Source organism: Perca flavescens, chromosome 21 (genome assembly GCF_004354835.1).
Source record: "Perca flavescens isolate YP-PL-M2 chromosome 21, PFLA_1.0, whole genome shotgun sequence".
NCBI lineage: Eukaryota > Metazoa > Chordata > Actinopteri > Perciformes > Percidae > Perca > Perca flavescens.
The window spans coordinates 23157261-23172846 of record NC_041351.1 but is presented as its reverse complement, the minus strand read 5'-3'; the positions used below and the strand labels follow the sequence as shown (position 1 = coordinate 23172846).

At 42.6% G+C, this 15586-nt stretch overlaps 1 protein-coding gene across 1 annotated transcript in view; it reads right to left on the bottom strand.

Annotated features, from left to right (window-relative positions):
- Window positions 1-15586, bottom strand: part of cacna1g (calcium channel, voltage-dependent, T type, alpha 1G subunit) — a 370250-nt gene that overhangs the window by 87674 nt on the left and 266990 nt on the right. Inside the window, exons 20-21 of the mRNA XM_028567497.1 lie at window positions 8246-8363; window positions 1821-1889 (exon numbers count right to left, since the gene is read on the bottom strand). Coding sequence (XP_028423298.1) covers window positions 1821-1889; window positions 8246-8363 — 187 coding nt within the window. The remainder of the gene's footprint in view (window positions 1-1820; window positions 1890-8245; window positions 8364-15586) is intronic.

The following is a 15586-nucleotide window of genomic DNA, read 5'->3' as shown; positions in this document are numbered from 1 at the left end:
CCGGCAATCACATTGGGACCAAAAATAGAGACAGAGGCATCGAATGAGTGACACCAGTGAACCTTCCTCCCCTCTGCCTCCGCTTGCTCCTGCCCACGCCTGCACGGACCTCTATTCAAAGCTGGTCCATTTAAATACTGGCGAGACAATCCTCTGCTTAGCATTATGAAACAGCTCTCAGCACTGTGTGTGTCTGTGTGTGTGTGTGCGTGCGCACTGTGTGTGTGTTCACTGTCTGTTGGAGTTTCAATCTCTCGTTCGCTTCCTTCCCTTCCTCTCCCTTTCCTCCCTCTTAACTCTGTTGTCATTTTTATTTTTGGGGGCTTACAGTGCAAGTGGATATCAGGCAGACTCTGTATTTTCTCTGCAGCTTTTGTGTCTGAGCCGTTTTTTGGAGTCTCGTTGCGGTTTTCTCCATCTTATGCAAAACGTCTACATTGTGAAAGAACACAGATGCTTCATCTTGTTTTTCTTTCAAAGCTGGAGACAGACGATGGCGTATGGTACCAAAAATTCCTGAGCTACCAAATATTTTGTGGCATAGGACCTGATGTCAACTCAGTAAGAACGTAAGTCAGTGATGACTTCATGGAAGAATGCAAAGCATACAGGTACCTTTTTAAAGCGATAACAATTGGCAGGCACAGGCCATAGCATAGCTACGAAAAGTAATGCACTGTAATTTGTGTATGTATTTATTGCTGTATGCCCCAAATTGACTGCCGCTGTTTAAGGCAAAGAAGATCCGCGTAGGGAGAAAGGGTTGGGTCCTAAAACACAGGGCTTTCTAGCGGGGGAGTGGAGTTAGTGTCCCGGAAGAACTTAAGGGGAAAACACAAGACTTTCACCCACGAAACGGGTGTTCGTGTCCCAAGCGTAATACCCAAGGGAACCGTGGTTTTAACCAAAACCACAAACCACCATCTTTTTTCTAAGGGTTATTATTATTACATGTCATTTAGCTGATGCTTTTTATCCAAAGCGACTTACAATTGCTATATATGTCAGAGGTTGCACGCCTCTGGAGCAACTAGGGGTTAAGTGTCTTGCTCAGGGACACATTGGTTGACACACCAAAGGAATAATGTCATATCCACTGCGCCATCAACCTAATTTTATTTCGATTCAATTTTATTTATAGTATCAAACAAGAGTTATCACGAGACACTTTACAGATAGAGTAGGTCTAGACCACACTCTATAATTTCCAAAGCCCCAACAATTCCAGTAATTCTCCCAAGAGCAAGCATTAGCAGTGGATATTGCGACATTTGCAAGGAAAAACGGCAGACCCAGACTCTTGGTAGGCGGTGTCTGACGGTGCCGGTTGGGGGGGTGATGAACCTAACCCTAATAGTCATAATAAAGATAATGGAACAGTGACTACAATGGTAGTCGTAGTAGTTCACTACCCTAACTCTAACCCTAACTAGTTGTTTTGGTGCCTAAACGTAACTATTGTCGACACATGACGGTCCCCTTTTGACGCCTAAACTCAACTGTAACGTCCACTGAAACGCCACGTTGACCGTTACCCGGCTCACAGTCACCTTTTGTCGGCTCAACTTAACTGTAAAGACCCCTAAACCTAACTGTCTTGTTAGGGGTTGGGGGTCGGCACAATTTCGTAAGGTATCACACGAATTGTTGTGCAAAAGTTATCGCAAAATATCATACAAACCCATTCACCAGAATTCATATGTAGCATCCCATCACAAAATGACCTAAAGCTTTCACAAAAGGTGGACTGGGCTTTAGTAAGTAAGCCAAGAGGACCGTCACAGACAGGTTATACAAACTAATGTGTCAGTGGAACTCACCTTTATAGTCATCTCGGCCACAAAGATCGCTGTGAAGATGTAGTTGGACAGTTTTAGGAAGATCCGCTCCTGCAGTCAAGAAGGAGGAGAGACCTGGTTGAGTTGAGGCACATGATAAGGATTTGAAATTCACATTTCTGTTTTAAGCATGTTTTTCTAGTGAGTTTGTTCTTTGTGTGCTTCGAAATGGATCTGAATAATGTATGAAGGAGCTATTTTCCTCGCACATTATCTGAAAAACATCTTTGTACAAACATCCCTGTTGCAGTCACTAATGATGGCTGGCAGGCAATTATAAAGTTTACTGTTTATTAGCACTGCAGGGAAATTTAAACAAGCCATCTCATCTTTGGGTCTTGAATCTTAAGTTTCCTTTTACTGGTGAAAAAAAGACCAGTGTAAGGACACTTGTTATAAGAATTCCCCAAACTGAATCAATTGCATTGGGAACAAGTAGCATTATATCACCTGTGGAACACTTGGTGAAACGCTTCAGTTGTGTTGAGAAACAGGCTGAAATTGGCAGTTTTCTAATGAACCAAGCTTGTCCTATATTTTTTTTTTAAATCAGAGATAAACAGTCAATTCCGAAAACAAGCACCGTCATTTTGTTTTGTGAGCATGCACGCAAGACAATACCACCAAGATTGAGCTAGATATCCATCTATATGAACATTACTGCACTCAATGCTTCCCTGATGCTTAAAGCAGCATGGCTCAATTGTGTGTGTGTGTGTGTGTGTGTGTGTGTGTGTGTGTGTGTGTGTGTGTGTGTGAAACACAGGGGAGAATGGGATCCTATTTACTGAGCTAAACAAGGACTGGGGAGAGAAAACAAGCAAGCTAAAAAGAATAAGACCCCTTCGCCGACTGCTTATTTACTCTACTTCCCCTCAGAATCCTAGCTGCCACTGACTGTCTATGTACTGGATGTGTGTGCGTGCGTGTGAGTGGGTGTAGGTGGCTGCCTTTCCCACGGCCTTCAACTACCATCACCCATGCTCCGAGGAACACAAAATCACACACACACACACACACACACACACACACACACACACACACACACACACACACACACACACACACACACACACACACACACACACACACACACAACAAACACAGTCCTGCAGCGTCTATGGGAATGTCAGGCATGGCATCACTGGGAATACTGGCGTTGAGAGTTTATAAATTCCAGGCTTGACAGCAGCCATTTCGGTAAACAAGTTTTCATACTTTCATTCATTAGGAACTAACAGGCATGGGCAAAAAAAAAGGTACACTGCAGGGGGAGGGGGAGAGAGAGGGAGAGAGAGGGAGAGAGAGAGAGAGAGAGAGAGAGAGAGAGAGAGGGGAAAATTCATGCTGTATGCTTTAATGAGACATGAATTCACCAGGTCAACAGTTTTCCTCAATGTGCTGTCAGGCCAATTACATTCTGACAAAAGGCTGGAAATTTAGCCGTATATAATTATGCAGCTGTAGCCTACACGCTGCTAACTTTGGCTGAGGCAGGTCACACAAATATACCTTGCTAGCCAAATATTTGCATGTACTGTATACTAATAGCTGTAGCGGCCCGTGCTCTGCAGCGATACGTTATGGCCTCCATTTAAAAAAACAAACCATGGCTCAAAAGGCATTGGAGGATGCAACATATAAGAAAAAGGATGCCAGACACAAGGTTAACAATTGACCAAAAAGCCGCAGTCCATCCGGTTGCCAGCAAGGGAGTATTTCCATAGGCGGCGATTTTTGACCTGGAGGCCCGCTGATACATTTGTGGACAAGAATAGTGGCATTAAAAGGCATATTACAATAAGTATCTGAGACCCGAGAGACAGAGAGGGCCGAGAGGGCAGTGGCAAAACCACACAACGGCGCCATTGCGGAAGTGTCCACAACTTCCTTACTGTTAGCCTTAATCTCGCCCCGAGAGTTTGATTTTACAGGGAAAGTAAAAGATTTGGCTACAAAAACACCACGTTCAAAAGACAGGTGAGATTTTTCAAAATTTGTCTCTGTGTGTGAGGATGTACTCATCAGCAAGGACAGCGGCGTCTGAGACCTTGGCTGCCTTCTGTTCGTTAATGTAAGTGGCAATTTTGTCTGGCAAGCGCTTCTTAAATTCTTCCAGAAATAACAGATTACGCAAACCACCAAAATCAATGACGTTTTTAGACTGGCACCAACAATCGAACATAACTTCTTTGTCACGGCCAAATTCAACATAAATTTTCTTGAACTGCTGAAACTGTTGGCGATATGCCTCGGGCACCAAGTCGCTGCTTTGACTTTGTCATAATCCAGACTCAACTCAGGTGACAAGGACGCATAAACTTCTTGAGCATTGCCGGTGAACACGCAAACTGCTAAAGCAGTGGCCAAACATGCGTAGGCCGCTCTAATGTGTTCGCGACACGCTGAAACAAAGTTAAATATTTATCTACGTCCCTCTCACCAAAGGGAGCAACCAAACGAATACCCTTGTTAATATCAAATTCATGCGACAGACACCATGGGTGAGGAGGGGCTCCTTCAAACGAAGCTGTCTGTCAACTTCAATTTTGTGGGATTGTTCCCCTTCGAGCTCTTTGGGCCCTATTATAACAATCTGAAACGCAAGTATGAAACGCAAAACGCAAGTAGCTTTGTGGGCGGATCTCGGGCGCTGTTGCTATTATACCGGCCTCCGAACGCACCACCTGCACATGTTGTGCCCCTTCCTCCTCACCCCACTCCATCTCCGTCCACCCGCTCCATCAGGAGCACATCGCGCATTACTCCCGGACCAGATCCTGCCGTAGTTCAACATCACGTCTCCTTAAGTCCTCTAATATTTCCTCATTTATGTCATCAACACATCCATGATTCATGGAAATGTGTAAATCACAACAAGCCACAAAGAATGCTGTGACTTCTTGAGGACTGTACTGTAAAGTGTTCCTGACCTATCCAAACACCTGAAGCGCATTTTCAGTAATATTTTCCTTTGTAATTATGTATGGTTTGCAAAAATGGGAACTGCTGGGTCCGTGTAGATGAGAGAAGTGTATGCGAGTTGTGCACACGCTACATTATGGCCAAGCATGCACCCCTAAAATAGCATCTGAATAATGCGCTACTGACTTTAGACTAGCGCCTATGACTTTAGACCAGGTTTTTCCTGGTCAGTGGCGGAATTGGTTTCTGAAACTGCGAAATAGCACCAAGTAACGTTTGCGCTGGAGCACGCCTCCTCTTTTCGCTGAACCGCCCCCGGGAGCGCAAATACATTCCCTAATTTACCGACGTGCGTCTGTGGAGGGAAAAGTCTGCTGTGCGTCGGGTGCAAAATAGGAATGATACATGCGTCGGTGTAAAAAGGCAATTGCGCTGACTGCAAGATAGGGCCCATGGTCTTTTACCGCCAAGCGATGCATTTCAAGTTCTAACTCCTTCAGACGAAGCTGTACCCCCAGCATCTTCTTTTCCGGAAGGAGAACTCATGGTGGCAAGGCAACACCCAAAACAACTATGATACAGTTTAGCAACACCAGTGCGCCAAAAGCAAAAATGCACAGCTACACGCTGAGGCAAAAAGCAAAAGCCATTAATGCTCTACCACACTTCAACGCTTACTAATACCACTCAAAGCAGAAAACCACGTTTAGACGAGCCCCCAAATATGTTACGGCCTCCATTTAAAGACACAAACCAAGGCACTAGCTGAAATACTTCATGTCATTAAGCTGTGGCCATTTTAGCTAGCCTACAATATGAAGCAAGGTATCTACTTTAGTTAACTTTTTTCTTAGGTGTACTTCTATTTTGGGCCACTGAAATGAACTATTAGCTGAAATACAGCATGTAAGCTGTTGTTAGCCGTTTTAGCTAACTAACGTTATCCATCAAAATTAAGCACAGAATCAACTTAGGTTCACTGTACTTTTCCCACGTGTAACATTAACGGTATACTTATCAATTTGGCAAACTGTTACGGATAAAAAAGATAAATAAAAAGAAGACTGAAGATTAAACGATACAGACGGTGACAAGGATCCCCAGCTCCCTCAAAAGGAGTACAGTTAACAGCTCTTGTCTCCCGCTCATTCCTCATCTTGAATGGTGGCGATGTTGTATCCGGTTCAACGCCTGGTTCCAGTGTGCCTGACCACAACTCACAACCACAAGCCTGATCAGCCTGGGCAGCTCCTTCTTTCTTGGCCTGGTTTGAAGTAACGTTAATGCTGAACATATTTGTCAAAGAACAGCAATGACTTTGCCTAGTCACAAGCTATACCCAATTCTCAACACTTCTAGTAGGTAATCTACTGCACACCGGCAGCCCCCATGCTAGAGAGAAAGGTAGGCTAAAGTCTCTCCAACTTTTAGGGAGCTCAACATTCTGTAATTCATTTTGTAAACATTCAATAATTTAGTAGATCACTGTACAGCAATGCAATATTACATAACAATCTTGCTTAATGTGGTACTCAATTATGCAATTACAAAACATTTCCTGTATTCCTTAGCAGCAGGAAACAAAAGTCAACCCACACCTCCTGGAGCGCTTTCATCACGGGTCCAGCGTGTAGCACTGACGCCATCTCTCCATCTTAACGCTGTCTGGAGCTGATGACGTGGCTGCAGCAAACTTCAGATTGATTGTGTTTCATACAATTGATGCTGATACGATTCCATTTAGAACTCTAGACAGTGATGTATTGTCCCCTAGCTCAATTAGAAATAATAAATCATAATAGGTGGTACAATCATAGCTGATCATTTCCACTGAGCAACGGGAACAGTATCCAGGCAACCTCCGGCACCAAACCAAAACAGCAATGCGACTGCGAGCCAAATCCAAAGTGTGTGACATAACTTCCAGGACAATAAACTAATTACTCAGCCTGCATTCCATACTAAAATGTTGTGACTAAGACACTTTATCTCCATAACTAAATTGACGAAATGACTGCATGTCTAGTTAAATAATATAATGTGTCTTTTCTGTCAGGCTGGTGAAATGGGTGACGTAAAGCAGACTTCAAAAGAGAAGCAGCGGACTGATACATTATACATGTCCGGTCGTTACACACAGCCGAAACAGAATCAAGAGAGTGGAAATCAATCCACAAACGGCTTCATTAATTCAAAACAACCCACACAGGTAAACAAATACGTAGCATCGTGCAATGACCAACCCGGGGCAAACGAGATTAAACTGTGATGATTGCTCATTCTTCTTATTTCGGGACTGCGTGCTGCGTCATACATTTCCATCTCATTTCAGCAAGGACCTCAGGGCGCAGACCAGACACATTGGCCACAGGAGGAAGCTGACAAATATTTGAAAAACGTGCGAAAATACTGCTTTCTGACGTGTGTGTATGTGCACGCCAGATGAGTGAGGATATAAAAAAAAATCATCCCATCTAGATCTGATGGCGATGTGTGTGATCTCTCTACCCTGATTAGATTGGGCTGCCTGTGGGGCGGCCTCCATTTGTTGAACATCTCCTTTCCTGGACATTAGCCACGTACACCAGCCGACAGATAATTGAATCAATTACAACGGAACCGTCTCCTCCGTGTTTGTGTCGCAGAGAAAGCCGAATGGAGCGTTCCAGCGAGACCGATCTGCGATTAGGCCCATCCACGGAACACCTCGCTCGGTGAAAAAAATAAAAATCAAACAGTGATAATTATTGTGTTTATGCATGGAGCGGCTGGGCTGTGTTCAGCTGTTATAGCTGGAAGTAGGAAAGGACACAGAGTTAGGGTGTGTGTGTGTGTGTGTGTGTGCGCGTGTGCGCGTGTGTGTTGCTGCAAGGCATTCAAGCCAGCCCTCCTCTTTTTGAAGAGCTGGTGCATTAGCTAAGGAGGGGGTGGTGTTGATGATGCAGTGCAGTAGATACAGGGGTATAGCACACATTACCCACAGCTACTGGCTCACAGTCAAACAGGAGTGGTTCCCTGCATACAAAGTGTCCCACAGCTTTTTATCCGCGGAGAGCAAACTACAGTAGTAATTCTGTTTTGGGGCGAAGAAGTGTTTGTTTGAACAGTCATCAAGGTTGGACTTGCTGACAGGTTTTTTTTCTTGCATTTCTGTTTGGACTTTTTTGGAGCTGCCACCAAGTTTTGCTATGACTGATTCAACACATACGTTTCAGAAACTGTACGGAATATATATATATATATATATATATATATATATATATATATATATATATATATATATGCTTCTTTGCCTGACTGCCCGTCATTCAGCCTGTCTTTACTTTTTCTCCACTTCTTTCTATGGTTGTCATTGAAGACTGTGAAGGCAACACACTTGAGTTGGATCTTTTCACAGACTTTACAGAAACTAACAGAACAAATAGTTATATAGTGTGCGGTGAATTGCGAGTCGGTGCTCTTAAACGTGTTTTGAGACTTACGACGGTGGTAATGTGAGGCCTCTCCATGGCGATAGTGATGCAGTTGAGGAAGATGATGACCAACACGATATGGTCAAACATCCCGTGGTTGATGATCTTACTGCACAGGATCCGGAACCTGACAAAACATACACAGACATTTGAAACTTCAGCGACACTGAAAATTCACTTGACATAGTAATATGCAGTACACAAACAAGCGGCGTATTTTTTTGGTATGTAAAGACTCCTCTAATTACTGGGAGAGGAGGAGGAGTAGATATATTTGTAAGAACATTTAACTAATATAACTGTGGAAAAACCACATCAGACAAATTATTAACTACAACAGATTTGTATTTGTCTTAAAACATGTCTGGAGGAGATATCAAAGTAAATCACTGATTCTTGGGAATTTGGATAAAACAGGTTTTCATTTTGAAACTGAAACGTTAGTAAAATTACAAAATCTGAAGGTATATCATTATAGACCAAAGCCTTGGCTGTTCAACAATGTACTGGTGCAACCTCCTCATTTAGTATTTTTTTCATAAAATAAACATTTTTCCAGTTATTACTTTGTTTTTGTCAACACCTTCGGACACAATAAAAAGCAAATAATTTTTTATTTATTTGGTCTAATATATATTTAGAGTTTTTAAATCATTATCTGGCATTCGTAAAACACATATGCTGTTAAATGTTGAATATTCACTTTTGTTAATTTTTTATACTGTTTCACGTGTACTCCTTTAAAAGACCTAATATCATACAACGTTTACTTTAAGCCTAAATAGAAAAAAAAACATGTTTTATTTAACAAACATATATTTGTATTAAAAGAGACATTACTTTAACAACTCAACAGCATTGAAGAAACATAGTGTTAGCATATTCATTTAAGTCAAATAAAACTCCCTCTGACGGTGGTGACTTTAGAACTGACGGTGGTGACACTAATCTGGTGACAGTGGCCTCATAACAACATAAAATCTAAAATCTATACCACACAAGATGGCTTCTTGCTTAACAACTTAATTTAACTATTGGGTCCAAAAAATAACAATCTTGCGCATGCATATCATGTGAAAGAGTATTTTAAAAACCTCCAAATGGTCCTTAACAGAGGCTAAAATATAATTTTTGATCACAATAAATATGGGCTAACGGCTGTGGTTAGCCCGTTATTAGCTATTTAGCAGTCATTACTTCCTGTTTTGTTTTGTGTTCTCAACTCTCGTCTCGTTTCAGATACTTCACTTCCTGCCCCTGTCTTTCCCGCCTGTGTGAGTGCCTACCCCCTCCCTGATTGGTTTCACCTGTCCCTCGTTATCCCTTCATCCCTATTATGTATTTAGGCTACGTTCAGACTGCAGGCAAAAGTGGCCCAAATCTGACTTTTTGGGGGTCAAGTGACCAGGTCAGACTTCTTCAGAAGTAGTGTGAACACTCACATCTTGTCCAGATCAGATTTTTTCAAATCAGATTTAGACCACTTCCACATGTCGTACAGACCTCTGTAGTAAATTTGGAGGTAGCTCAGTCCGTAGGGAGTTGGGTTGGGAACCGGAGGGTCGCCGGTTAAAATCCCAAAGTACAGAGTGTGGATTGGTAGCTGGAGAGATGCCAGTTCACCTCCTGGGCATTGCCAGGTGCTCTTGAGCAAGGCACAACCCCCCAACTGCTCAGGGTGCTGGTGCAGCACTGGCAGCTCACTCACTCTGACATCTCTCCATTTGTGCAAGAATAGGTCCTGAGCATGTGTGTGTATTTCAGGCCTGTGTGTAGTGATTTCAACAACAAAAAACCAGTGTAAATTGTAATTTCCCCACTGGGGATCAATGAACGGTACAAATAATAATAATAAAAAAAAATTATAAATTATAACCCTCTCTCTTTATTCTTCTCCTCCTCAGCACCTGCTCATTAATGTTACGACTGGCATTACACAAACATTTTGAAATAAAAATTGCTTACAACCTCCCTAACTTTGGTGCAACAGCGTGCTGCGTCTGATGTCATTGTTATTGTTCTTTTTGCGCCTGCGGGTCAGTTCCAAACCGTAAACAGTTCACACTGGAATCTGATATAGGCCACATTTTAAAAGGTCATGTGAACAGACAAACAAAAAATCGGACATTACATTAAGACTTGCGGTGTGAACGTAGCCTTAGTCTGTGTTCCATGTTCTCTGTGCCAGTTTGTCTCATGCCTACATCCACTAGAAGACTTTGAAGAGACTTTGAAAAGACTGAAGTCTGACACCATCTCACAGCTTATGTAAAACAATGCCATAATATGTAAAGATAAGATACGATAAGATAAAGACTGGCCATCTTGCAGGGTCACACAAACTAGATTTGTTTGGAAAAATGTAAAATAGCTAGCTAGCTACCGCTATAGCCTTAGCTTGTAACTTAAGGGAATGTTTGCAGTTCTGCCGTACATGCAGATGAATGGCAGCAGTACCCGAAGGTCCACGTTTATCCGCCGGTGAAACTCCCATTGGATTACACCCTTCAGAAGGGTTGAAAATATAAATCGGCAACATTCCCTCTTTAGCGTTTAGCTTGGCGCTGTGCCATAGCAACCAAAAGCAACACTGGCTCTAGCCGTTTGCTGCTTCCAGTTTGGTGCTGGAGGGAGCGCACCCATTCTTTGTTGACAACGTTCACATGATTTAACTTCACCTCCAAGACTTAAAACGTCCGATAACATCAAACAGGTTTAATTTTGTCGGAACGCCAAGACAGGAAAAACAATTGTCACAATTTTACACTGGACAGAAACATAAACTCCTTTTGTTATTGTTGAAAAATTTGTTGAAATAAAAGATCTAAGACATTTTCTGTGCACACAAAAAGCTTATTTCCCTAAAATTGTGTTCACAAATGTGTTCAAATCCATGTCAGTAAGCATTTTTCTGGCTGGCCACTCTCAAATGTGCAGTTTTATAAATGACATTTATTGACAGATCAGGTAGTTGATTGAGTGTTTGCCTACTCCTCTTCAATGGCTGTGCAAAGTTGTTGGATCTTGGCAGGAATTGGAAAACGCTGTTTAATCAGCATCTTGATGAGTGTGAATCTTAATATACATATCTATAATATATATAGTATGTAAAACTTAATCTGCAATGTAGCCTAACTGGCCTACTTAAATCTGTCAATACAAAAATTCATATATTCAAACAATATTCCCTTGTGAATTGTACTGTAGTGAGTTCAAGCAATAAGTAGCATGAAATGAAAAATTGTCAATTGTCCATATAATTGTAGGTATTTAATTTGGTTATCAGGCTTACTAGAATCTAGATTTTGTCTTTGTGTTTATTGCACGTGGGTCCAATTGAATAGGCAAGTTTGACCAACCGCGGGTGGCCATTTTGAAACATGTCTGCCACGGCCCAATATCCAATTTTTATCCCAATGTATCTATCAACACATCTGCCAATTTTGTGTGCTTTTATCACAAAATAAGCCGCCCCACTACTATCAAGATTGCTGCTCAGTCCAGTTATATTCTATAAAACATGTTATAAATAATTAGAACAGGGGTGTCAAACACACGGCCCTAGGGCCAGAACTGGCCTGCCAAAGGGTCCAATCCGGCCTGCTGGATGACTTTACAAAGTGTGAAAACTGCAAAGAGAATGCTATTCCTTTTTGTCAACTGGGGGTTGCGCAATCCTAATTAGAGTAGCAGGCTCTATGCTGAATATGCAAGTATAGATTCCACGTCAAGAACAGCAAAAGTGTCCAGCCAATTCTACTGTTCAAACAGGAGTCAACGGTGGAAAATGTGGAGAAAAGTTGACACAGAGTGTCTGGTTTTTCCCAAAAAAGATGGCCCGGTTCCTATTTCTTCACAGAGGTAAATGGGAAGACAGTGTGCTCGGTGGGTTCAGTTACATTCGGCTCCACTATCAGACTCATCACGGTAATGGTTCCGCCGGTCCGGCCCACTTGAGATCAAACTGTGCTGTGAACTGACAAAGTTGTTGTAATGTTTATGATTTATAACATGGGACGTCATGATGTTATAATATTCCCACACGTGATGTGTCTTAAGTTGTAAGCAGACATTTGTTTATTCAGTCCACAAGGGGGTGCTTTAGTTTCATTGGTGTGCAGACTGCAGAAGCAAGGAAGTGGTCAGAAAAACCAAGATGGCGGAACAGAAAATGTAAAGGATTGTAACGGAGATTTATAAGTTCACTAAAGAGTCTAAAAGCTACTTTGCTGTGTCGGAGTTTAATTCCAGAACATTACAGTTGTATCGTACCGTATGTGGCCCATGAACTAAAATGAGTCCCACACACTTGGTGCAGAAGGACATTTACTGAAACTATGTCCACACTTAAAGAGTAATGAAAGATTCTTATTCACTGTAAGGGAGGTTGTATCACATACAGTGACTCTGTGATGAACTGCTGTAGAATAAGGAGTCATTAATTAGGTCTGACTTTCATTACCCGACTTGAGAAGGTTCCCGCTTTTAGCCCACGACAACAGATATAAAGAAAGAGGGAATGCTTGTTATAGGCTGTATGGCAGCGGAAGGGATTAAACTGTACATCAAATCCGCTTTGATGGCTCATATCGGTGTACAGCCGGGGACAATAATGTGAGGCTCAGATCTGGATTTTTGGCGTTATTTGGCAACGCAGACACCATTGTGTCAATACGTGCTGTGCGCATGTGTCATCCGACAGTGGTGATCATTATTCATAACGTATATGGTCCGGATGAGCTAATTCCTCTTTGATATCTTCATGTGAGAGCCTTGGTGTTAAAAAATTCATGTGTTGTCCTCGAGCGGGAGGGAGGGAGGACACATGGAAAACACAAGCCTCTGATGCCAGTTCCTCCTCCAGGGTTTGAAGGCTGGCTGAGAACTTTAATGTCAAGTTCAAATGGCCCCCAAGACTTACAAACACACACACACACACACACATACACACACACCAAAAACCACAGCAAAGAACTGTCACCACACACTCCAGCAAGTGCAAAAATACCCCTTTCTGTCAGACCCTAGGATTTGAAAAGATCACTGACATCTTGATACATGTTTGTTTATATGAAAAGACTTTCTGTTTGCTTTTTTTGCTTTCCCCTCTGCTGACCTTTTTGAGTTTTCTGACATCAATGCCTTAACTGCTTCTAAATGACAGTTTTCACTTAAATATTGATGACAGTTTGAGACTCTTGAAATGTCACAAAGTGTTTCCTCCTGTCCTAATTCTCTAATTTAAAGCTGCAAATCTGTACATTTGGATACTCTTTTTTTTTCCAATGTATTTGCTGATTTTAACATAGCCAATAGCCTGATTTTAACATAGCCAACCAATTCTTCTTAGAGCCTTTGAAAGTCTCGGTGGTGTTTCTGAACTGCACTTCCCAGAAACCACCTGTCACTTTAACAGTGTAGGCGCTAGTGTGAAATGTCCGCTTGGATCTTGTGCTGAAGAAGTTTGAGTTTGTGCCGGTGCTCAGGCAGTGGCATGACGTTTTTGTGTAGAGGAAAAACAAGAGCCGCTCATAACCACTTCTTCTTCTTCTGTGGATTCCAAACCAAACCAGAGACATAAACCGCATCACTTCCTGTGCGCTGGATGATTGCTTTCCAAGAAAAGAGCTGACAGATGGCGAGAACATTTAAAGTTTGTTTTTTTTCCCCCCCCGCTATAGGCTGAAATCGCTTTTGTGTTACATCATTCGGGACCGGAATGTATAGCAACAGAAAGTTTGGACATAAACACTCCACAGATCATTATTTTCCCTATTTACAGTAACTCTGAAAACCTCCTCCCTGCTGTCTTATTTGTTCTATTCTTATCTGCATCTTATAATGTGCTGCTCAGACGAGCCCCTTCCCCCACAGGGTTCAGTGTACTTCCACATAATCTGATCATGTAGTGTGTAATGAGGGACCAAATGTACAACCCTCCGTGGGTCCTGCACATCCCCCGTTCCCCATGTCGATAGACCAATAGTCTACATCCGGTGGATTTCTGAGGACTATTGTTAACTGCTCCTCAGATCTCTGCAGGGTAAATCCAGACAGCTAGCTAGACCATCTGTCCAATCTGAGTTTTCTATCGCACGACTAAAACAACTTTTGAACGTACACACGTTCCACCAAAACAAGTTCCTTGCCAAGGCTATTTTGCAGCGGCTCCGTGGCTGTGGGCATCGCTAAGCCATGACAATTGTGATTGGTTTAAAGAAGTGCCAATAAACCAGAGCACGTTTTTCTCCCATCCCGGAATGCTGTGTGGACTAACCAGACCTTCCTCGGCGGCGAACACATCTGATCGCAGTGACTGCATCACAGTATGCCTTCATAGCCGGCCCACTCCTCCGCTTATTTCAAACTTCCCCTGCAGTAATCATCAGTGGCAGCAGTAACAACAGAGAGCACAAAGGCAGGTTGAGGTGAACTCGGTGCCCATGTGAAAGCCACTGGACTCCGGCCTCCCGCCACGCGGCTGTCTCTTGATGTGATTGGGAGCACAGGCGGGCGTCCGTGGCCGTTCAAGGCACAGAACGGGCGCCACGCGGAGCCAGTGTCCTCGCCATCACTCTCAGCGACAGCCAAACCTTGCAGCCCGCTGCGATTGAAAGCCAGCTAGAAGCCCTATTTTGAGCCAAGATCCTTCAGTTTTTTTTAATAATCTGACAAAAACAGACTACAGGGAGCTTTTCTTATTAACCTTTACCAGATCCTGCAATACCGCCAACAGCGAGGAGAACCATCCAGAACTTCTGAAAGGCCTCAAATTTAAACCGTATGTCAATAGAACAATTATTCATACTGGTATTTTTTTTTGTTGGCAGCTCCCCAATAATTTGACTTTTAGATTTGAACTGAAACATTTTGTGAAATCTAAAGTCAATTATTGAACTGCTTTTTTTTTTTTTTTTAAATGTCTTTGCTTCAACCCTCTGGGTGGGCGTTTCTCATGGTAGCGGTTGATCATATGAACACGGATGCGTAGTCATTTGCCCTCCTTTTTGAAAAAGGTGCACACATCCTTAGCTATCAACAGTAAGCGTTTTAAGCCATCTGTCACGTTACAAAATTCAACATTTGTGGGGGACCCAATCTGTCGTTAAGTTCATATTCCAGCTCGTAAGCTAGGCTAATTAGCTTCAACCCGGGGAAAAAGTAGTAGCTAGTTAGCCTAATTTGCTAACTTTAGCACTGACTCTCACAAGATGTAGTCTTGCATTGCCAGACCTGTCTCCACAGCACTGGAGTACGGTCTAGCTACTGTACACCACCTATCTATTCTGGAATAGGGTAAAACACGCTCTGGCTTGTTACATAGGACATAGCAAGATTGAAAGGAAGTGC